Below are 25,768 nucleotides of genomic sequence, written 5' to 3'. Positions count from 1 at the left end.
ATGGAGGAAGTACCAGGAAACACGGAGACAGCTGTTTTTGGAATTTCATGATGGTGCAATGGGCACAACTGTAATGGTGCATTTGTAAATGTTCTGGAATGTGCAGAATGAAAATGGAGGCACTTTGGAGCCAACTGATGGAAAAGACTGAAGATGAAATACTACAGTATAATGAAATAGTGAAAGATTCACAGTGTATTGAGTTTATATTCATATTATGTATAAAAGTACATTACAATCCATGAGTGCTGATATGGTTGTTCATATTTAGTGTGAATTTTTTGTGTGTGCCTGTTTGTGCTAGGTTGCTTGTATAAAACAGAACTAGTTTACTGTAATGTGAGAGATGCTTGCCAGTCATTTTCTTTAAATTGAATATAAAGCATTGAGTCTATCCAACGGTAGTTTTTGATACCCAAGTTGATAATGTATCATATTATTGCTATAAAAGGTGACAACTTGTGTATCTATTGTAACCCATTCTAGCTGCTGGCATCACACATCACTCAAGAAAGGAGGATGTGAAAATATATGGAACTTACATCTCCTCTTTTCTGCTTTGTTTCATTAGGTGTCATGACTAATAAACATGTGACCTTCTCCTTTAAAATTCCAAAGGTTCCTACAGCAAACCTCACTAAATTTAAGGAATGCAAACAGGCCAACCTCAGCCTTCTATGTGATAAGATATCAAAATTCAAGTATGACTATACCTTTCTAGAAAGACCCACTAAGGAAATCTAGACCAATTTAGAAAAATGTATAGAGCTAGCAGACCCTACCAGAATCAAGTATCATGGAAATCCAGAAATAACAAAGACTGGCACACAATAAGAAGTCCATGGAAGTAACTGCACAGTGTAAAAATGTAGACACTAAACTACACAAAGAACATCAGCAATAAATTCCGCAAACTCTTCTTGATTCAAAGGAACCAGGTGAGGTCCATTGTCCAGTTTTAGTGTTATCACCATAGTGGTTCAGCACAATAAACTATACAATAACAACAACAAAAAAAATCCTAAAATTGTTTAGTAAAGCCAAAACAAATCTTTTCAACACACTATATATATATATATATATATATATATATATATATATATATATATAGTGAGGAACATTGTCAGATGTCAGATACAATAAAAGAGTCCATGAACTTAAACTGGCCTCTGAAGCCAAACATAATTATAAAGTATTCTTTAGCTATGACAGAAAACTAAAAAGCAATACTCTATGTTGCTTACAAATTATAATAATTTGGCCTCAAATTCTGACCCAACTGACCTAGTCAGTATACGTTAGAACAAATTTTGTGCCAACTTCAACCCATAACACTTCTCTTCAAAGCCCTGAAATATCTGAATCCCTTACTCCACCAATTATCTCAAAAGATCATTTACTGAAACTGCTAACCAAGACCAAACATACTTCTCCCAAGTGATCTAATAACATACACGTTGCTTAATTAATAGTATTAAACATGCCCTTGCAGGCACACTCCTCAAACTGTTTAACTTAAGTTTAGCCACTGGTTTTGTCCCTGATGGTTGCTGCACAGCAGTGGTGATGCCATTCTATAGGGGTGGCCTTATAACCAACCCCAGGTGATTCCAGACCTATCAGCCTTACATGCCTCATCTGCAAAGCCATGGAACATATTATAAATGACATCATAAACTGTAGTATCAACAATCTTGTTATAACTGACCCCCAATGATTTGGTTTTCTGCGGGTAAGATCCTGTCTATTTAATCTGGTAAATTTCATTAATATGATTTGGAGGCTGGAGATGGTATCCATGTTGTGCATATGGTGTATCTTCACCTGGCTAAGGGCTTTGACATCTTTTCCATACAGACATCATACAAAAATTAAATGCTTTAAAATTCAACCCATATGTGGTAAGATGGCTGGCAAACATGTTGAAAGACACACAGTGTGAACTGCTGGTGCTTCATCATAAAGTGTGAAAGTGAGTAGAAGTGTCCCTCAAAGCTCGGTGTTGGGATTCACAGGTAGGTACTTGGCTATCAGCCCTGGGGACTATACAAGCCCAGCCAAAAAGGTACCCTGGTTTTTGCCACCCAAGAAAATTATTTTCCTGTGCCACTGTCGAGAAGAGCCACAGAGGTGATACCCGGGGTGAATTTCTTATTTCCCATCCAATCATCAAGATTTTTCTTGAAGAGTGCTAATGAGGAGCTTTGTTTGATATAGATAGGTAGTTTATTCCAGAGTATGGGAAGTCTCTGGGACAGAAATCTATACCTCTGGCATGTTCTGTTTATTGTGGTGACAAGGTTTAGGTCCCTAGAGCATGTAGCTCGGAGGGATTGGGATTTCTTTAAGTGGAGCATGTCCAACAGCTCTGGGTTTGACATAGCTTTGTATGCTAGGCAGAGATCGCCTCTGAGTAGGCAATATGCGACGAAGTAAAGCTGGAGTTTTTTGAGACGGTCTGCGTAGGGCATCGTTTGAGGCCGGTAATCCTCTTTATGAGGTATTTCTGCAGCCTTTCCAGTTGTTGTAGATGTCTTGTGAGGTACATATCAAAAGGGACGTTGTACTGTATAATGGGTCTAATGAGTGATGAGTAGAGGGGAACAATGACCTCTTTTTTTCTGGATGAGAAACCTTTTGTGATGAGGTGTGCCACATAGAAGGATTTCCTGACTACTGTGGCGATGTAATTATCAAAGGAGAGACTACTGTCTACCTGTGTCCCAAGATCTCTTATCACACTTTCGGTGTTAAGTATACTACCGCCTATGTTGTAGTTCATGGGTACAGAGTTTTTACCAAAGGGGATGACAATGCACTTTTTGGCATTGAGCTTGAGGCCATGGCTTTGACACCAGGCATCTGTCTCAGTGAGGCTCTTTTGTAGGATGTCCGCATCGTTAGGTGTTTTGATTATGGCTCCTAGTTTGCAGTCATCTGTGAACTTCTTTAGCCAAAGACCTTCTGTATTAGCCTGTACTTCAGAGAAGTAGATACCAAACAGGAGAGGACCCAGGACTGAACCCTGTGGTACTCCACTTGTCACTGGTCTGAAGTTGGATTTGGAGTCTGCTACTTTCACAGTGTGGGTTCTGTCAGTGAGCCAGTTGGCAACCCATCTTGTGACATAGGGATTTATACCTAGTTTAGTGAGTTTATCTATAATTCCAGAGTGGGGGATGGTGTCGAAAGCCTTGGCAAGATATAGATAGGCTGTGTGAACCACCTTACCCTTGTCTACGGCTTTGGTGACTGCTTCAAAGAAGTCCATCAGGTTTAGGAGACATGATCTGCCTTTTACAAACCTGAACTGGGTGGGGTCCAGAGTATGGAGATTACCATTGTCTTTGTTTATAAGTTCCATGATGATATGTTCCATGGCCTTGCAGACCAGGCTCAACAGGCTAATGGGGCAGTAGTTCCCGGGGTCCGTGGTGGCTCCCCCCTTGTGGAGTTGGATAACCGTCATTGTGCGCCATTCATCAGGCACAAAACCTGAGGTGAGGCTATGATTGAACATGGTACTTAGGTGGGGTGCCAGTTCATTCTGTAGTTCGTGTAGAACGTAGCCTGGGATGTTGTCTGGTCCCATGGATGCTGTGATCTTGGCTTTGGAAAGTGTGGTTTTTACCTGTGCAGCCATGATTACAGGAACTTTGCATTCCTCTGGTATAGAGATGGGCTCTTTAGGGGGTGAGAGGGGGGTAAAGTTAGCACTGAACCTATCTGCCAGGATGTTGGCAATATCAGTTGGATCTGTATGTTTAGTGCCATTGTGCTGTAACTCAGAGCAGATCTGAGTGTTGCCATTGAGATTCTTGACATAGCTATAGAATGCTTTGTGGTTGTTTTTAGAATCAGTGGCAATTTTGTTTTCGTAACTAGTTTTGGAGGATTTTATCAGGGATCACAGCTTCTTACTGAGGCTGACCAGGGAGCTCCTCCACTCATGGGATTTTACTCTCTTTTGCAACAGTTTCTTCCTTCTGTTGTACAGTTTGTTTATGGCAGGGGACCACCAGATTGGCTTCCTTTTTTTGGAGGATAGCGTCTTGGTTCTGTTTGGGATAGCACGATCCATGCACTCATGTAAGTGCTTATAAAGTGCAGTTGTGTAGGATTCAGTAGTCGTAACTGTATTGTCCATCTGCATGGGTGTCATGAAGTTCACCAATTCTGTCGTAAGAAGCATGAAGTTGGCTTTGGAGAAATTTTTTACCATGGTTTCTTTAATGGAGGTTGGGGGCAGGATGTGGATATCTAGGGTAATTAGCTTATGGTTGGATTGGACCAATGAGGCATTGACTTCAGGTGTGGAACACCGGTAACTCATGCTGGTAATGACTAGATCTAGGATATTGTTGCCCCTGGTGGGGGTGTGGATAAGTTGATCCAGGGCATTGGAATTTATGAATTCCAGAAAGTGTTGAGCGAAGGAGTTGGTACATAAGTAGTTTTCCAAGTTAATGGTGGGATAGTCGAAATCACCCATTATTAGGGTGTTTGGTTGAACCCTAATATTTTCCAGTACATCAAGAAAAGAGGAGCAGAAATCCTGGGGCATGGTCGCTGATCTGTAGCAAGCTACAATTTGGATTGCAGTTTTGCCCAGAGTTAGTTGCACTTGGATAACTTCGGCTGCATTATGCTGAGCAACTATACTGGGGGTGTGGATATCCTTAATGAATATGGACACACCTCCGCCTTTGGTGTTCTGGTCCAGGTTACATGGCTGAAAAGTGTGGTATGAGTTATAGCCTGGTAGTTTTGGGGTGCTGTCTGGAGCCTTGAACCAGGTCCCAGTCACTTCACAGATATCAATGTTCTCCATTTTAAGGAGTGCCTCGAGTGAGTGCATTTTGAGATTTAGACTTCTTGCATTGAGTAGCATCATCCTCAGTTTTTGCTTGCCTGTTCCTGTTATGGTGGTGAATTTGTCATTTGAACCTTGCATAAAAAAGGCACTATAGGGGCAGCAAGAACCTTAGCCAGTATCCGGAATCTCAGCAGTGACAGGTGCAGACCATCTCTGGCAAAGCATCGTGGTCTGTTGACCATGTCATCCCAGGCAGACAGATACTGGATCCCTTTAGAATGGCACCAGAAGCTTAGCCAATTGTTGAGGTCAATCATTTTGTCATTGTACTGTGGCATCATTTTGGGTGATGGCAGAACGCTACTCAGGGCTAGGGTCATACCTGCCTGGGCTAGAAGATCGGAGAGCTCTTCCATGTCTCTTTTCATGTAGTCCAGGGAGGTATGTCTCAGGTCGTTCACACCAACATGAACAATGACAGAGTCATATTTGTACTTGTTGTGGAGTGACCTGAGTGCGTGGGTTATGTAGCGGATCCTGGCACCTGACAGGCAGCTGACAGTAACCTTCACCTTGTTTAGCCTGGTGAGTGGGACATCAGTGTGCCTGACTATAGAGTCACTTATGACTAGTGTGTTGGGTATGTTGTTTTGCCTTATTGGCTGTGGTTGAGTGGCACACTGAGTCTGCCGGCTATATGTCATTTGGGTTGTGTTGGGGGGTAGAGGTTGCTTGCATTTCTGCTTTGGATGTCTCTGTTGCTTGAGCATATTATTATTGAGAGCCTCCGCGAATGTTTTTGTGTTTCTATGTGTGGAGCTTGGTGGTGTAGATTTAGTGAGACTATGTGATGAGTGTGGTGTGGTGCAGGTGTTTACCTTCTCCTCTTGACTGTCAAGTTCAGTCTTGATTGGAGAGAGCTTTACCTCCAGTTTGGCTAGATAAGTGCATCTCTCACAGGTTGTAGGAGGAAAGGGTTGTCTGTGTATATGAAGCAATTTCTACTTTGCCCCAAGATGCCAAGATTCATCAGATAGACAGGAGAGAACACTAGGAGCTGACCCTTGGACATGCCTGAATAAAAAACTATTTTCCTCTAGATAAGTGAGGAAAGTGAGTACAAGAGCTGTTTTTCTCTAAGCAAGTGAGGAAAGTAAGTACCAAAACTGTTCAAAACTGTTTTCCTCTAGGTAATGAGGAAGGTTGAGGAAGGTTGAGTGCTGTAGTAATTAGTATGCTATTTAGTGCTTACAAGTTCTGAACAAGTGCTGATCATGAATAAGCAAATTCAAGTGCTAAAACTAAGAATCTGTATCTGGACTAAACTAGTTACAGGAAAGGGGGGAAACAAGTGCAAATGCGGGCTTTTAAATCAGAAAGTTGAGAGAGATGGAAAAACTGCCCAAACGGCCAATAACTACAATTTCTGGGCCAGAACCACTCCTTATGTGGTAGATAGGTTACCTAGTGCTTACCACTCCCACTGATAAGCTAGAAGGCGTCCCTCCAACACAAAAAGGTTGGGGAGGCTCAGAAGCTTGCATACAGTCCTGGATACAGCAAACCTGAATCTAGACTACACTAGTTACAGGAAATGTATATATATATATATATATATATATATATATATATATATATATATATATATATATATATATATATATATATATATATATTTTTATATATACAGAAAAGTAGCTAAAACAGCAGTAAAACCAATTCAAATGCAATGCAAGCTAGCACACTTGAGTATGTAGCAATGTTAGACCAAACAGTTTACAAAATGCAATTAAATTAAAAATGACTAAAAACAAGTGCAGAAGGAGTCTATTAGGTAGAATGAGGTAAAGAGATGAGACTGGGGGGAGTGTCCCAGATCAAATCTACAGTGGGTGCGGGCAACTGCAAAAGCCTCCAAATTTAAACAACAACACAGGAATAGGGAGGGTGAGTATGGGAAAACCAACACCTTCAGCAGAGATCTGAAAAACTATACAATGAAGCAAAAATAACAGTGCACAACTCTGAAGTCAGCCAGCAATGATATAAAATTAGTCAAACAACAATTACCAGTACACAACCCTGAAGTGCCAGAAAAATATACTCAGCTCTGTATATCTCCAGATAGTTTGAAGAGCACTCTGTCAGGACACAGGAAGGCTCCAGCAATGATATATCCTTTTAGGCATTTACTTCTGAAATCTCCATACAAAGAGCCAAGACCTCTAATGAGCAAAGTTTGTGGATGATTGCAAACTGGGAGTTGTTGATAAGACATGCTCGGACACCTACACTCTCCGGAATCCACTTGCCCTAGTAAACTCTTGACATACTAGAAATGGGGTCAAGCTAAATGTTAAAAATTATATTATCATCAGTTTTGTTAGAGAACTGCTCATTTTAGTAAACTGTCTAGAGAACACACCTCTTTAAAAATGAAAATGTAGTTAGGAACCTAGGTACTTGGGAAAATAGCTCCCTCTCTTCTGACCATCATATAACAATGGTTGTCAGGAAATACTTTTTTTCAGCCCAACTAATTGCTAAGTGATTCTCATCAAGGTTTAAAGAGGTAAGCACTTCCTTTTACTAAGCATTAATCAGGCCAGTTATCAAGTATAACTCTCCTTTTGGGATATATCTCACTAAACATATCAATCAATTAGAAAGACCCCAAAGGCTCCTACCCAAATAAATCACAGGCATACATTCCCTGATATATCTAGAGAAGCTGGAAATTCTATTCCTTTATTTAGTGTCTTATAGACCTGTCTCATTTACTGCATCATTAGAGACCCAATCATCCTGGACCTAGTGTTTTCTCCACAAGTCCATTATCTCCACCAGTACTGAAACCAGGAACTTAAACCTTCACCAACTGATAAATAAAACATGATGAAGGGATGAGTTTATAACTCAACCCTTCCCAAACATCTGGGATAAACTTCGTCTGCACATAAAATAGATGACTGGATGGGTATTCACAAATTTACTTCAGGATGGACCGGTATGTCCCTCCTGGAGTGAGAAGGTGCTGCCCGAAGGAGGGTTCTGGCTGGATGAGAATGGTTATGTGAATCATTGGCCTTGGAATATCTGTGAATCTATTTATTTATTTATTTATTTTACATTTGTTGACCGGGCTAGTCTAGCTGGATATATTTCCATTTTCAGTAGAGGCCCGGGGAGAAAAGCTCCACACAGAAATACACATAAAAAGAAAAAACCTTACAATCAAAAAGCAATAACAATAATAACAAATGGCAATATAATGTCAAAATAAAAACTTAATTAAAGAAGATATATGAAAAGTATAACTTATATGAGTAACAAAGATTCAAGTTGAGGGAAGAGATGACAGTGAGAAAATATAGGGTGACAAGTTGTTGTACAGAGAGAGTTAGGGGTAAGCAAAAGGGTAAAATATCAGAGAAAGAGGGCAAAATTACTATAAGTGGGTAAAAAAGGAAGCCATCTAAGAGAGGACTGTAAAACAAAAGAAGCAAAAAAGACTTGCTGGATATGAGACAAAGAGAGTTAAAGGAAAATAAGAGTTAGGAAGAAAGAGTTATAAAAGAGAAGAAAAGAAAAGAAAAAAGAAAAGAAGAGACAGTGGAGGAAAATTGAGGAGGAGGATAAACAGATGTAGGTAGGAAGATTAGTCAGGCTTTGTACAGGAACAGAGCCAATGGCTTTTGAAGTAATTCTTAATTTCTTGTTTGAAGAGAGGCAGGGATGTGAGTAGAGTGATTTCACTGGGTAGTGTATTCCAGCTCCTTCCAATTGTATTAGAGAAAAGGGAGTCACCGGCTGAGTTATTGGACTTTGTAAGGGAGGCCATTAGTTTCTTAGAAGATCTAAGAGAGTTGAGATTATTATAAGGGATTAAAAGTTGAGAAAGAATAGGGGTATTATTGGGTTGGTATATGAATAATGAGTTGACGCCTTGCCTACAGGGTTCACAGATATTCTCTGCTAGGATTATGTTCTGAGTTGGCAGATTTCCTAATACTGTGGGATGCACATGAAGCTAACCGTTCAGACCAGAACATGGTATTCTGGTCTTACCATGTCAATCATACGTGAATTTGCTTGAATTGGTCTATGTGATGACTCCATTCTTTCAGCACAGGAGACAGAAGCCAGTATGTCCAACCTAAATTCGATCTCTTTCCTCACTGACTACAAAGTCTTGCAACAGAACTTGCCAGGAGATTGAAAAATCTAATTTCCTTTTCTTTCCTGCAGCACTTATAAAGAGCATGCAACCTTCAGCACTGTCTTTAGATGCATATTTTTCTCTTGTTATATTTTCACTCTACCTTTGATGTACACTTTGTTTGTTGAATTGAGGAATGAACCAAAGTGTTACCCTTTTAAGGAACAGACACCACCACAGGCAAGGCAAAGTTAAATGTATTCCAACTGGAAAGTGGCATATAGATTCAGATTTAGTATTTAAGAAAAATATATACATGTAGTATAAACACACACAGTATAAGAGGGTAAAGGTAAACATATCAAAGCCCAATGAAGTATTTTTAGTATTACAGCTCACTCATTTTCCAGAATGTGGATTAAACAAACTACTTTATGGCTACCACTAAAACCAAAAGTGTAAACTAAAACCTACTGTCTCCTCTGGGTAAAAATTAAAAAGGTTTATATTAATCGGAGTAGAAAAAGAATGTAAAGGAACTAGAAGTATGTGTTATTTGAATAATTATATAACAAATATACTTTAGGAGAAAGCTAGCCTAAAATAAATCCCATCCATCCAATGAAAAGTCTAGAACATGGGAAGTTATAGCTTTGTGAGGAATCAATCTGAAAATAAACTCAAATAGCAGGAATGATGTGAGGTAGGAAGGTTATAGATTACATTTTTTTCACTTTTTTCCAGGTCAATAAATAAAGCAAACCACCCTTTTCAGTCATAACCACGGTGAAAGGTAGACAAAACATGAAACTGTATATAAATTCTAAGTGCATATAGCAATAAATTCTTAGGATGGGATTCATAAAGATGGTCTGCAATTGTATAAGGCTGTTTCATGGTCCGACCCACATACTAAATCTTGAAAGACCTCATAAAAGTGCTGTAACTCCCTGGAGTATTGTGATATACTCCAGTATACCTGGATGAATGCAGATATGAAGTAGGTACGCACATTAGGATTCACAGCATGGTAATGATGGAAGCCTCCCATGCATCTAAAATGAAATCTTCACTGAAACTTTCTGGAATAGGCCTACTGCTCAGGATAAACTGAATGTGACATCACATTCTGTTCTATCATTATCATACTAACATCACTGAGCTACAGCCAGTGGGATTAATGACATAGCTGGATCCGTTCATTCCCATGATATATAGCTGTAAAAATAACACCAGGACATGGCAAAGTTTGAAAAAAAAATAACTTGAGCATCAGGATATGTTTCTACACTGAATTTTATTTAAAAAAATCATAGTAAATTCTTTTGTCTGGCAAATGCATGGAATTATTCAGACTAAGTAATTAAAATGTGTCTTAAATGACAAAAGGATAACCCACAAACTACCAATAAGTAAAGCAGAATGCCAGAGTCTCAACGGCAGGTTAACTTTAATGTATGCTCAAATTCTGGTTTAATTGAACATGTGAACTTTAAAACTGCCCTGAAGAAATGCAATTTAAACATTAATCTGTAGTAATAATTTCAGTTCTGCTTTTTCTGTGAGTAGCTTGGAGATTATCTCTTTGTTATTTAAGTAAACACATTATAATGTTACTTTTGCCATGTGATTTAACAATTTTAAGTCATGTGATCCAGAAACAATAATGAGTTGAACTCTAATTAGAATAATCATTGTGCCTAGCCACATGAATATGCATGATATAAGTGGTGGTTAGCTGAGATCCTCATTGCACTGCATATGAAACCATAGAGCACTCAGGTTTGAAAACTACAAAATACCTGACATACAGAAAAAACTGTCAAGCAAACCTGAATCTGTGCTTGTACAAAATAAGTGCTACATTTTACAACTCCATCCTTCCAGTCATACCTGCTTTTCACTGTTCTTGGACCTTCTGATATAGTAAGAAATGGGATTGCCAGTACTTGTAGATGTATTCTTGGGAAAGGCATATTGAGACAGGGACTGCAAGGACAAATCACGTGTTGGGCTCAAGGTTTGTTAAGCAGAGTGGGAGAAACACCCATCAACACATAATCAGAAAACAGTTCAATATATTATTTCTAGGTTACTGCTTCCACTTTTAGTTAATTATTTTGGCTGTGGGATACATTCATATATGATTTGCAAAACTATTTTTAACCCCAAGAAAGCCAGTACTGTCACTTTGGTCATTTACAATGGAATGAATATTGTTTTGTAGAATATATATATTCAGTAACGTTATGTGCCTGACAATTACTAAAGAGTGTGGATACAGTAACGCAACTGTCAGGCACACAAACATCAAGCTATATGGTCAGGAGGGGGGACTGGTGGTGTAAGGATTTTGTTGTGTTGTGTAATATCCTCCTGCTGCTGTTATCTTGTTTTATGAAGTGGACATTTTTATGGGGGGGGGTTGGGGGACAGTGCCTATTCATTGCACTAATGTAAGCAACATAGTCCTTGACTTTTATTCCTTTTTTCCTTGGTACAAATCATAACAAATCATTATAAAAAAACTATATATTCATTTTTTTGCAGCCAGGAATAGAATGAAGTATATTTGCTTGATACGCCCTTTTGGGCATTACAGCTTTATTTTATATATTTATTTAATTGTTGACATTTGATTACTGGGAAAAGTCCGACTGGGTACAAGCCCATTTTCAGCGAAGGCCCAGGGAGAAAAGCTCAGAATTATTACAAAACATTTTAAGAACAATAATTTTACAATCTAAAAAAAATAAAACAAAAACATCTACAGGATAAATAATTATAATAAATTAGACATAATATAAAAACATTGGTTAAAAATTGATACAAAGTATATGGCAATAATTTAATATTTAGAGAAATTTTAGACAGTTTGTAGAGAAATTACAGGTAAGTTACAGTCTAATGAAAATAGGAATTTCAATATGAAGTGAGGGAAAAACAGGCTTATGGTATATTTAGAGAGAAAATCAGGGAAGAGAATTAGAGAGCAGTAAGGAAATAAGTGAAGAAGGGTGGCCACGGTGGTGCAGTGGTTAGCATTGTCACCTCACAGCAAGAGGTTCTCCGATTCAATCCTTGGCTGGGGTGCCTTCTGTGCGGAGTCTGCATGTCCTCCCTGTGGTCGCGTGGGTTTCCTTCGGGTGCTCTGGTTTCCTGCCACATTCCAAAGACATGCAGTAGGTGGACTGGACACTCTAAATTGGCCCTAGGTGTGAGTGCATGTGTGTGCCCTCTGTGGAAGGTTGGGCGCCGGGCTGGCAACTTGACACTGTAAATCTCCACTGCCAATCATGAGCAGACAAGTGATCCGCTGTGGCGACCCCTAACCGGGAAAAAGCCGAAAGAAGAAGAAGAAGAAGAAGAAGGAAATAAGTGAAGAAGGGAGAGTAAGGAAGTATAAGGAATGAAAATATACTTGTTCACATTTAGGGATATAGTTTATCCTGGTTTTGAGCAAGAACAGAGCCAGATTTTAGCTAGGAAAACTTTCAGAGTTGTTTTGTAAAATTGGAGGGAGGGTATAGACCTGATGGTTACAGGTAAGGAGTTCCAGGCCTTAGCTACCTTGTACAAGTACATATAGTTGTGCCCACCTTTTTTTATCCTTACACCAAAATATATGCGTTAACATTTTGCAGAGATGTTTATATTTTGAATATTACACCACAATGCACTATGGCCTTATATACCTGTAGTGAAGTGAGAATATTTATTTGTAAGTTATGGTGGAACTATAAATCTCTGTACTACCAACCATTACACCAACAACTACAACAGAGATGCAATGTGCAAAATCTAGCTTACCTTAATAATAATATGGAAAAAATATGTGTCAGTAGTAGTGTGTTACTTTACATTACCTAGTAAAAAAACAAAATGTGAGTCAACCACCATGGTACAAGCCAAAAAAAAAAAAACAAGTGAAATAAAATAAAACTTTTATTAAAACAAAAGGTTAGCACTTTTGCGGGTTGTCTCTTCATCAGATCATGCGGGCAACACTGTGAAAGCTCTAACCTTTTGCTTTAATAAAAGTTTTATTTTATTTCACTGTTTCTTTTTTTGGCTTGTACCATGGTGGTTGACTCACAGTTTGTTTTTTTACTATTTCATATTTGATTTCTGGGTTATCTTTGGCAGTTGGTTTGCTTGTGTTTTTACACTTTACATTACCTGTTAGCTTTTAGCGACTGAAATGTGAACATTTTCAGAAAACAGCTATTATAGGATAGGATTATAAAAAATGTAGTCTCAGCATGTATGAGCTAAACACTAGATCCATCATGTATTCACATCAACATACACAATACACAACACACAATGCCATAACAGTTTCAGAAAATGACTAAAATCCATATTTGAGACAACCAAAAGTGTTTACACTGTAGCCTCTAAAAACTTCTTAATCTGTAGGTCAAACCATAAATATGGCAACAATATAATCCCAATGCAACAGAATTGCTTCTCACTGGTTTACATAGTTTAAAAATAAAATAGTTATTGTTAGAGAGTTATTTGATTAAATGATTTTATTGTTTTGCATCTCCCAACTGGTGCTACCCACACTGGCTTCCTGAACGCTTGCAATTATACTTTCATAGGGCTAAATGTTTCAAAAATCAGACAAATATACTTCCTACCTACAAAGCCCTTTTAAACTTCTTCAGACTTAGTCTCTTTACTTGATGCATATTTCAGATCAGGATTAAATGCATCCATTATCCTTGATTTCAATGTATTCCACAAAACATACAGTATCTCCTTAGAAGTACTTTCTGTCCCCAGACAATGCCATCACATTCAGACAACCTTGGAGCGCTCACTAAAATGCATGAGACTGCATGATGACTATTCTTTTAAAATAGAACAATAAATAAAATGATCAGACAAAAATAAACACTGAAGTATACTTCTAACTTCAAGAAGAATGTATATAACTTAGTGTCACACATAAAATTCTCATCAGTATTTCTTTAGTCTAACCAATGTGAATGAGCATACATCTTCAAGAGCAATCTTTTCCTCACGTACCTAAGACGTTATTCTCTATAGAAACTGAAAGGCAGATGTATGTAATATTAACTCATTGTGTAAATAAAATTTTGAAATTACTTTTGGGAAGATATCACCGGTATTCTATTTATTTGTAATGTATTTCTGGCTGTGTTCTTAGGTGTCAAAGACACTCATCCTCATTGTTATTCTGGTGCTGAATTACACATAACCATAATACTGTATTGCGATCTCTAACTATTCAGTCCTCATTTGCTGTGCCCCATCCATAACAAATCTACTGAAAATCATTCAAAAATCTTTCACTGACTCTGAAATATGACTAAAAAATGTCTAACTTGTTAATGCTAAAAAACTCTAAAAGTATGCTTTTGACTCCAAAACAACACCTTAACCAGAAACACACATTTCATATAACCTCAAGTAATAACACAAAAATAGAAACCATAATTCAAACTAAACTACTTGGTGTCATAATAGATGATAGCCTCAAATTGTGATCACCAAATACTTCATTCCATCAAGAAAACTCACAAAAAAACTTAACTCCCTTATAGAGCCAAAAAAACAATCTGACATATCAAGCAAGGATTACCTTAGCAGCAACATAAGTCCTTCCTTTTCTATTATATGCTTACCCTCTTTTTACAAATTTCAACACTATATATAAAAAACTAAATTAGCCTCCTGCTACTACAAAATAGCTAAATTTGAAACCAACCAACCTTATAAAACACATCCCTGGCCTGCAGTAAAACAATTAAACTGGCTTGATCTCCCAAACCAGTTGACATACTCACAACTAATCCTTGCACACAACCTATTGTACTTTCCAGAGAAATGCTCAGCATTACAAAATACTCTACTGTATTATTCATCCACTAGAGACCTTCACTCTAGCAATAAACTTTTACTATGTATAAGTAAGACATTCAACACTGCTGGAGATTCTCTCTACTCTCATTATGTGGTAAAACTCTAGAATAAAATACCCGTACAGTTAAAACAGATAGAAAACTTCAATAGTTTCAAAGGATTGCTTAAACAGCACCTATGCAAAAGATGTCTGCATTGTTCCTCCTCACCTAGCTAGCTTTACTCAGATTACATTTCTCCAATTCTTACAGCTCCTTTGTTGCCCACTCTTTTTCTACCTTATCACTCTTTCTCAAACTGCACCTATGTCCTAAACTCTTAATTTTCCTCATTTTCTCACACGTCACCACTAATTAAATTCTTTCTATTCATTTCCACAGCGTCTCATTTCATATCTCTCTTATCATTTTAAGGTACATTCTACTTGTCTATCTGTAAATTACTACTAAACTAAACAACACTCCAGTTTGATCCTTTCCATGCAGTCATCATGCTATTACATTAATTGTTATTGTATGTCATTTTTCTACTCAATAGTTCGCTAATTTATATTAACTTCTGTCTTACTTTTTGTGATAAAATGTTAAGTTCATGCAAGAAATATTTTAAAATACTTAAAAATCATGTATAGATGTTTTTAACCTGCAATTATAAGTATGTTTCATGTGTAACTTAAATGTGGAGCTTTTCTCCCTGGGCCTTTACTGAAAATGGGTTTTACCTGGTCAAACTTTTCCCAGTCAACAAAGGCAAGTAAATCAATAAATAAATAAGTAAATAAATAAACAAATAAATAATATTTTCCTAAACACAATGGCTAGTGCTTTTCTTACAATGCACTGTTGTTCATTAGACCTTTGTATGCTTGGTGACTTACCATCTGTTGCTTTTGTTTTAGGTGGCTTCTGATTTGAAAGAATTTCTTGTGGCAAGCTTAGATGACTTCCAGCACTTGGTGAGAGATGGCATTGATAATGTTAAATTCAAGACTACCATGGCTATGGAGGACACAAAGACAGTGCTCATTGCCCAAGCAACTACCTTCATCAACACCACAGCTGGACAGACCCTGATGTTTGGGATTGAGATTGCACTGTCACAGTCAGAGAGTTTCATTGACAAGTACCTGTCTGTGTTAGGTGAGACATGTAAGTAGACTAAAACAGAATTCATTTTCGTGCCCTAACTATTTTTACATAACTATTTATTTTCAATAACTGTGGCTTCTTCACCATACCTTCCGCTCATATCCCCTTCCTTCTTTCCTAGGACATAATGCCTTCATATCTACAAACCAAAAGCTGTACAGTTAAACAACAAGAAAGCAGCATTACAGATTCACTGACGCTACTGCAAAACGTGGCTTTGTGTGGTGCACTCAGTTCCCTCATTCAATTAATGGATGTGCATATGCTATTTATCTATAACATATACACTCATGGCTCCCTTGCACATCACCAAGACCCTTCCCATTAGCTTCTCGCCATCTAATAATTTATTCTACCTATATTGTAGTTTAAAAGTATATTACTTTGTCCCTCCACCTTCCCAAACTTTTATTTAGCAAACAGTTCTATAACTTAACTGACCATAATAATTCCCTTCCAGTGACTCTGTTCATTAATTTTCAATGTCCAAAGATGTGCATCTGGAGCAATTTTCCCTGGGCCTCGACTGAAAATGGGCACTGTCCCAGTTGGGCTTTCACGGTAAACAAATGTTAAATAAATAAAATAAAACATCATTTATGACTCAAAGTAAATTAACACTTTTATTTACTCCCATAACACAACTAAATTGTACTCAGCCCTTCTGAACTTTAACTTTTTTGCTCTTTTTAATACATCTCCAACACACAGTTTCTCTAATTGTCTCAGTAAAGGCAAATACTCAGTTATACAGCACTACTTACTGATTGTTTTATTGCATTAAGTTGGGCAGCTGTGATCAGGTCCAGCGGGTCCAGCCCACACCGTTCACCCTCACTACACTTGGGCCCACTCTGTTCTCCTACCTTACCCCCAATTCCCACACACCCCCACTACTCTTACATTTATTTTAACCTAACCACACCCACCAGTGTCGACTGTCTAATCACTAACCTCAGCTCATACCCACCCATACTGTACTCCCTAAGTACCTCCCACCTCATTACTCCTTTATACTACTCCTCCCTCTTGCTCCTACCAGCCCCATCAACCCACTATTTAACCTCTTCTCACTTCACTCTATCTAATTCACCTCACTTGTAAACTCCAGCTTTACTAATCACTTCCTCACCAGCAAGCCTATCCCCCTTAAATAAAATACAGATCTCAGCATCCCAAATTCTACAATGTTGCACGTCCAAACTTCTCTCCTAATTTTTCTCTTCCTGGCCTCTCATTTAACATCCTATCTCAGTCAGTTAGTTAAAATCTTCTCCTTACCTACAATTTCACATCCCTTCCCACCCCATACCAAATCCATGCACATTGACATAGCACCAAATCTCTTTATCACCACCAAGATGGAATTTTTCGCATATAGTTATGCACATCAACGTACTACTCCCTGACTAGTTCATAAATAAACTAAACTAGCACTCAGACACTCAAACCCATTACTACAGTCAATATCGTACCTCAAACTTAGCGGTGATATTCTCCCAAATTCGGCCCCTACAATTATTCAGCAAGGACCACCCTTTCCACATACACATATTACTACTAATCCATCCCATAATAAATCTGACCTTTTACTTCTAAACATGAACCTCAGGAGTCTAGCAAATAAAATACACAAATGTCACTCTTCTCCTTCATTCTTCTCCCCTGATATAGCAGTTTTAACTGAAACCTGGTTGAAACCTGAGATAAGCAACAATGAAATTCTAACCCCAGGTTGCAACATCCACAAACTGGACAGAATAAATAAATGAAGTGGTGGAATAGCTATTATTTATACTAGAATGATTAGAACCAAACCACCCCAGGATTCAATAATGCAGAGGTATTACTTAGCTGACTTGAAATAAATCCCAATAAATACATAAATATTATTGCAATTTAAATCCCTCCTGAAAATAACCCCACCATAACCGAATACTTCTTTCACTGATCATCCTTAACATTTCCTCAGGAAACCATAATAATGGGGGACTTTAATACTGACTGATTCACTTGCTCCTCAGATAACCCCTCAAACTTCATCAACCTGTACAATTCCCAACTAGACTCAACAAAAACAGCAATAGACAAGTCAATCCTAGACTGGAATTTAACCAAAAAACTCTCTGTTGCCTACCAGTCAGGTTGCCTCCCTGATAGCATTTGCGACTACCTACCCATCTACCTGCTCAGACAACATCTGCACCCCTCCAAAAGCACTACATGTAGACAAGTTCACAACAGGAAAAATTCTCACCTCAAACATTTATATCCAACCTCTAGCACTATGACTGGATCTCACTAATATTATGCCTCAATAGATACTGCCATACTTTACTTTAATAATACATGCCTAGGCATACTAAGCTGCCTAGCACCTCTTAGAACTATCAGGGTAAAATCAAAGTGTCTATATAATTTTGTCAAAAACACAAACAATCAAATCTCTGTTTATCGAACTCAATAAATCAAAAACTATATTTAGTGAATGATCACTTCTGTGAATTGTTTCCCAGGAAAACTAACTAGTTGGCCATCATTGGGAATTTGCCCATTTCCTGATTGTAGTGTGATCTCAGAATTGGTATATTTTGGGTTTTTAATTTTGAGGTTCTTGTGACAGTCGATAGGTTGGTCCACTAGTTAGTTTCCCTCATAAAAAATTCACAGAAGTGATTGTTCGCTGAATTCAGCTTTCAGTTTATTGCATTTGATAAATAGGGATTCACTGCTTTGGGTTTTTGACAATATGATATACACCCAAAATCAAACTATGCTCCATGGCTAACAAAAGATACCAAACAATTACTTAAGCTTAGAGATAACGCTTGGGCACAATATCAATCCAACAAAAAACAAGCCACGCTAGATTATTATTGACAACTAAAAAATACAGCCAAGAAGCAGATCAAAAATGATAAAAAAAAAAATCATACTATTTTGTAATGAAACAAAAATACCAAAACAACCCTCAACAATTCTGGAGTATTTCTGCTACAAGTCACAAAATCTAATAAGAGTCCTGGAGATTCTCTCTACTTCAGCCACATCTCCAGGACTTGGAACTCTATCCTGCAGCACATCCTAACAACTGCAAACCTACCACAGTTCAAAAAACTTCTTAAGACTCATCTAACTGATCCTAGCTTTGCTCATGCACATCTCTTGGCTGATTATCATCCCTCCTGTACTGTAGCCTTCACACCCATACCTGTGTTACGTCCTCCGTAGATGTTTATCTTTCTATCATAAGTAATTGTAACCCATCTCACTTAGTACCTCCTTCCCAGCCTTACCCAACATCTCTCTCTAGTCTCTCTACCTCCTCCACTTACTCTCTTCCTAATTTTTCTTTCCTTTGTTCCATGTAATAAATCATCAACAATCTTAGCTCTTCAACAGTGCCTTCGACTGTGTTTAGTGATACAAAACAAATGTCATATCTACCTAGATAATGCAAACCTGACATATAAAACTCTTAGCAATTTGTATTATTCATTGTATATAAATGCTTGGCTACTAATATGCATTTTAACTATTTTTATGTATACAGTATTATGTGTTCCTTGGAACTTCCAATTAAATGTGCTGTCTACTTTGTTTACATTGGAGCTTTTCTCCCAGAGCCTCCACTGAAAATGGGCATCTGCCCAGTTGGACCATCCCAGTAAACAAATGTCAAATAAATAAATAAATAAATACATTGAAGATCAGCCCAGTAACATCAAAAAGCTGCATGCAGACAATGCTAGCTTATCCACATAGTATACAATCTATAACCCTGCATTTCTGTAGCATATCTCTCAACTGCCCCTTATTTTGCAGAATGTCCTTGATTTTGCCTCATATTTTTGCCCTGTTCCTGTTAAATTTTTTTTATTTTTTGGTAAAACCCTGAGGATTGCTATCCAATAATAATCCTAGACATTAGGCTTTAATACTTTCTAGTTTTGGGAAATGCAACTTGGAGCAAAACATTTTGTTCTATTACCTTTTGAAGTGAATTAAGTAATATTTAAAAACCCTCTCTGATTTTGTGCCTTTTTCCCCATAACTTTTGCCTTTGACCTATGTTTTGAACAAAGAAGTTTAGTGCTATACTCTGTGGTATATCTGCAAATTAACCCACAATGGCATGTCATATATTAACTTTGTATATATTCATATTGCTTCTTGATGCACTCAAGGACCTTTGTATATCAGTTATATAACCATATGTCAGTAAATAATGACCAACGCATTGCATCATTCCACAACAAAATTATATATAATTATAACTTTATAATACAGCTTTACTGTGGCAGCACATACTTATCAAACTCTTGACAGACTGCATGAAAGAGCTGGAGAAGGTGACTGATGCAGGAATACATAGAATAGTAAAAAGTAAGATAGGAGAAGAGTAGTTTGTTTTCAGTTCGGAAGGCAGCACAACCAACCTGATGTTTGCAGGGAGACAGCTAGATGGTGGAGAAGAAACTGAAGATGAGGAAAGAGGCCAACTGGGCATTCTTAGACTTGTAGAAAGCATACGCCAAGTTTCCAAGAAAGCTGATTTGGGCAGTCCTGATATTGTTAAAAAAAAGGTAGAATTAATGCAGGGTGTATATAAGGACCCAGTGACACAAGTTTAAATAGTGTTCAGACTTAACAGAGGATTTGCCTTTGGGAGTGGGCTTGCATCTGGGTTCAGCTCTGAGCACCCTGTGGTTCATGCTGTGAAATACATTAACAAGCAAGTTAGAGGGGACAGATAAACAAAACTGGGGTATACAGATGATGTGCACTGTAAGCAGACTCACATGTGAAAGGGCACTGGGCCCCAAAACCAGAGGGATGAAAAGAAGTGCAGACAAAGCAATTATCATGGCTGCAAATGGGGAAAATCAGAATAAACTTCATGTATATAGAAGAGGTGATTGAAGAGAGGGCAAACCTGAAACAGAAGTTAAAAGCTGGAGCTGCAGCCAACTGGCATAGAGTGCCAGGGGGCATGTGTGACAGAAGAAGATGAGGAAGAGTGAGGTGTAGAAAACAGTGATGTGATCAGTGCCTGTGTATGGCGCAGACATATGGGAAGTGAAGGCAGAGCAGCTGATGAAGTTTGAGGTGATGAAGTGCCTGGACTGGTGGTGGGATGCATACTGTGGGGCAGATGAAGAAACAAGGATATTAGAACAGAAGCCAGAGTAGACCTAATTGCAGAAAACCTAAGGCAGTTTGGTCACACATGCAAGAAAGAAGAAGAGGATTTGGTAAAGACTTTTTGGGAGAGATGGGAGGAAGGAAATAGAAAAGAAGGATATCCAGCCAAGGGATGAAGGGACTGTGAGAAAGGAGACCTGCAACAGTCAGGCATGACTGGAAAAGAAGGTAGAATAGTGACACTAAATTGAGAGAGGTGATGACAGTTGATGTGGCAACTGAACACCATGAAGAAAATTGGTAAAACAGGGTTGAGGATGATGATGCTACAGTTATACCATATATAAAATGAATAGAGTATAAACAATCATCCTAATGCACTGCAGTTTTATTTTATAATGTATATGCAAATTCAGGACATCTGACTAGCTACTGAGTCACTCAATTTTCACTGAAATGTAATCTTTAAACTTTTTTGTGCATATTTCTAATGAATTGTACCCCTACAGAAAAGGCTGCCAAAGCGTAAATACAGAAAGCTCAAACGTAGGTGCAATATATGTATATTTTCTAACAATGTAGAATGTTGAGTGCATGACTAAAGCATAGATTCAGTTTTTAAACACAAATATTACTGATTTGTTTACACAAAATTATTATTTTAATATGTGTTAGCAGCTCGATACTGGAAAGACCTTCAACAATTTATAGCCTACAAACTGATATGAACAGTTCTTTCAAGTCAATATTGGCCAGGAACAATTAGCCTGACTATGGATGTATCTCATATAATGCAAAATGGCAGCCAGAACTTTTGACTCAAAAATACTCTGTAACATAACAAAAATGTCATGCACCCATCTTTACATGTATATCGAAAGATGGAAGACAGACTCACTTGATTAATTAAAGTCTAGTTAAGTATTATTCTATCAAAACTAATGTTAACACATTGGTGCATACTTGGACATAAATTGTAGTAGTACAGTTTTCAGGTCATATCTAGAACAAGCCCATGTTCTTCTTAATATTTTACAAGATGGACAACAAAGCTACTTGCCAGAATAAGTACAGTGATCCAAAGTTTTACTCCTAATTTCTGTTGCATGTTACAATTCCTCCTGCTACTGAGGTTGTTAATGATAATAATATTTTTACAGTATAAATAATGTGGCCTGAATACTATAACTTGAATTTAAGTATCAGTGCATTTGTTAAAACAAATTTTGCCCTAGTTGTATTCTCAAACACACACTCCATACTTTGAATCTCCGTTGGCTTTTCTTATACTTTAAGCACTTGCCCCAAGGTTTGGAAAAAAAGAAAAACAGTGCTTCTTATCAACCAGTATTTGTATTTTTCCCCTGTAACTTTTAGCTTATGATTTTCTGCTCTAATTCAGGGTGTCTTTCGTACCCTGAAAAGTCCTTAAGTCTTTAATGTTTAACCTTTCAAAACAAACATGAAATTAAAATACAGTCTAATGTGCTATTTTCTATTGATTAACAATGTGATACATATATTTACAATAAATACTAAATATTTGTAACACATTCCAAAAAATAAGGGGTCCTTGATTTAGCCCTTTGTAAGTTCTTCCCTTTTTGGGTATCTGAAAGCTCTGAGAAAGTAAAACTGCAAAGTAGACCATGGTCTGAACTTAATACGATACAGTAGATGCTTGCATCATGTAGACACGATGCACTGTTCTGCAAAATAGACATAAAATAACTAGTCAGGAACTTATTGCATTATTAGGCAGATAGCTGCACATTAAGGAGGTATATATGAGACAATAAGGAAAACTTGTGCCTGAAGTACAATAATGTAGCTGAAAACATCTGTAGTGGATATGGGAGTACCCATCTGGTGCTGGCAGATCAGAAGGATGTGGGTTCTATTCTCACCACAGGTGCTTGAATTAATTTTCCAGTACTGGCACTGCAATCATGTTTAAGGGGGAGTGCTGCACTCATGAGTTTGCTGTCCTTTGGATGTGATGGTAAACACAGGTCCCATCTACCTGAGCTGGTGGTTGCTCAGATGGCTTTGAGAGATCTTTGTTACTTACCTAGTGGGAAAGTTCCTTGGTGTCCTAGATAGATTTCCCCTTGTCAGTATGAATACCAACTGGTCTCTGGTGTAATGGGACTAATGTGGTCAATAAAATACTGATAAATAACTGAAGCATGAGGAAAGGACAGTGGAGTGTAGGCAGCAGCAGGGACATGTAAACAGATATGAAACAAGACAGCTAAACAAGAATGCATGTGCACATATGAGGAGGGAGAGACATGGAATACACATAAATACACAGAAAGAAAACAGATGGACAGGAATAGGGAGGGATACATACAGATTAGTAGCTGCTGGCCAGCCTAGAGGGACATTTCTGTTACCCAGTAGATGGATGTCTTGGATCCAAGTAGTTGTTGGCATGGGCTATACCCACCTTTGATGGCCTGATGGTATGATCAACCAGTTTGGTGAATCTGAAATCTGATGCAGGAGGAGGTTGATGCATACCTAGAGTGTCAGAATTCAGTCACCTACTACCTCCAACACCTGCTCCAGCAGTGACTGCACAAGGGAACTGGGGCAGATTACATGTCAGCAAGTGACTAGAATTCCATCTGACAAGGCATTTCCTCCAGTTCAGCATCCTCAGCTGCAGCTTTAAGTGGGCCAGTGGCAGGAAGATGTCGATGTGCCTGTGGATCTGAGGTACCATGATGACCTGTAGAAGGGAAACAAAAAGGGAAGGATGCCATTAGTGATGATGACTGGTACACGATATATAGTGCAGGCAATGACATTAGAGTACACTATCGCCACTGTACCAGTAGTTTCTGCTGCCTCCTGTGGCACCTGCCAGCATTGTTCTACTTCTCTGCCCATGCTGAAAGACAAAAGGGATATAGAAGACATCAGATGCAGGTATTAGGGAGACATGGACAACAGAGCAAAGTTACAGATCCATGTACATGCAAGCAAAAATGTATTTGATTATGCCCACCTGGGAAACATGCTAAACTATTATGCATGTATGCAATGAAGCAGAAGCATGATATGGTGCCTGCAGCTTAAGAAGTAAGCATGCATGTACAATGAAGCAGAAACTTCTACTCTACCAATGTGTGTACAATGAAGCAGAAACTTCTACTCTACCAATGTGTGTACAATGAAGCAGAAGCATGATATGGTGCCTACAGCTTAAGAAGTAAGCATGCATGTAAAATGAAGCAGAAACTTCTACTCTACCAATATGTGTACAATGAAGCAGAAACATCTACTCTACCAGATGTATGTACAATATAGTACAATACAGCAGAAGCAGCTATGCTACTACATAAATGTGCAATGCAGCAGAAGCATCTACCATACCACATGTATGTTCAATGCAGCAGAACCATCTACTCTACCACATGTATGTGCAATGCTGCAAAAGCATATACCCTACCACATGTATGTGCAGTGCAGCAAAAGCATCTACACTACCACATGCATGTGCAATGCAGCAAAAGCATCTACCCTACCACATGTATGTGCAATGTAGCAGAAAGCGGCACTGATGATGACAGCCACACCAAGCCATAGCCATTAGCTCTGTCTCATAAAACAATCCAGTGTCACAATAAATTAGCTGCCAACAACATCATGCAAACAGATGGGCAGCTACCACACCCACCAACCTGGCATGATCCGGCATCTGTCAAAGGAAGCAACCTTTATTGGGAGCAGTACTCTGAAAGACAGAAAGAACTTTGAAACTACAGTACAAAACAAGTAGAAATGGCAGGCATTTACAACACCATGCATGGCATTCTTGTCAGACTGCTGCATCCCATGGCTGGAGATTTCCAGGATGATGGTGGTGTCACTGGCCTACACCACTGCTCAGCTGTATTTGAGATCTCATTTGCCCTGATCAGCTGCTTTGCCAGGCTGTACCAGGCATCCAGTTTATGTAAAGATCCTGCATAAGGTAATAAACAGTTGCTGCCAGAATTGTCTCAGCAGAAGGTACAACATTATTTTACACTCCTTGACATACTAGTCTGAGAAGCACTTGCTTTGCCAACTATTGCCATGAATATACATCAAACCACAGAAAAGGGCTGTGATTTACACTTTTCTTTGGACTTTGAATTACATGTATTATGACTTACAGCTACTAGAGCTACAACAAAGTGCAGCACGCTTACACGCACAGCCTGCCTACATAACTGGTGTGCAACAGAACTTACATATGCCTTATGTTGCTGATGAGCTTATCATCAGTGGAGTCTAGACCTTGAGCATTCATCAGGCACAGTCTAGTACTTACCTTCACCTTTATGATTGAGTCTCCACGTTAGCATTCAAAACCTGTAGCAAAGAAGCAGTATATGAGCAGCCTGAAGCAACATCTGTCTGCACAGAAGCCACAATTCCACAAGATAGAGCCCAGAGAGGTATATTCTGCATACAGAGATAAGCTGCATCTCATCAATGCCGCATATATTTCAGTGTGTACCTGGGAAGAGCCTAGGGTTGCACTTTTATAACTTTGGTTTCACTAGGTGTCTGTACTATGCTTGCCTGCACATTGCACATGCAATTACA

General features: G+C 38.3%; 1 protein-coding gene across 2 annotated transcripts in view; it reads left to right on the top strand.

Moving 5' to 3' along the window:
* Positions 1-25,768, top strand: part of LOC122808904 — a 1,046,088-nt gene that overhangs the window by 143,302 nt on the left and 877,018 nt on the right. For both annotated transcript variants that reach the window (XM_044080021.1, XM_044080020.1), the window contains exon 5: positions 15,769-16,018. In XM_044080021.1, the coding sequence (XP_043935956.1) occupies positions 15,769-16,018 (250 nt within the window). The remainder of the gene's footprint in view (positions 1-15,768; positions 16,019-25,768) is intronic.

Source organism: Protopterus annectens, chromosome 8.part0 (assembly GCF_019279795.1).
Source record: "Protopterus annectens isolate FY-2018-M chromosome 8.part0, PAN1.0, whole genome shotgun sequence".
Classification (NCBI taxonomy): domain Eukaryota; kingdom Metazoa; phylum Chordata; order Ceratodontiformes; family Protopteridae; genus Protopterus; species Protopterus annectens.
The sequence above is the reverse complement of the archived record's forward strand: the minus strand, read 5'-3'. Positions and strand labels throughout refer to the sequence as shown.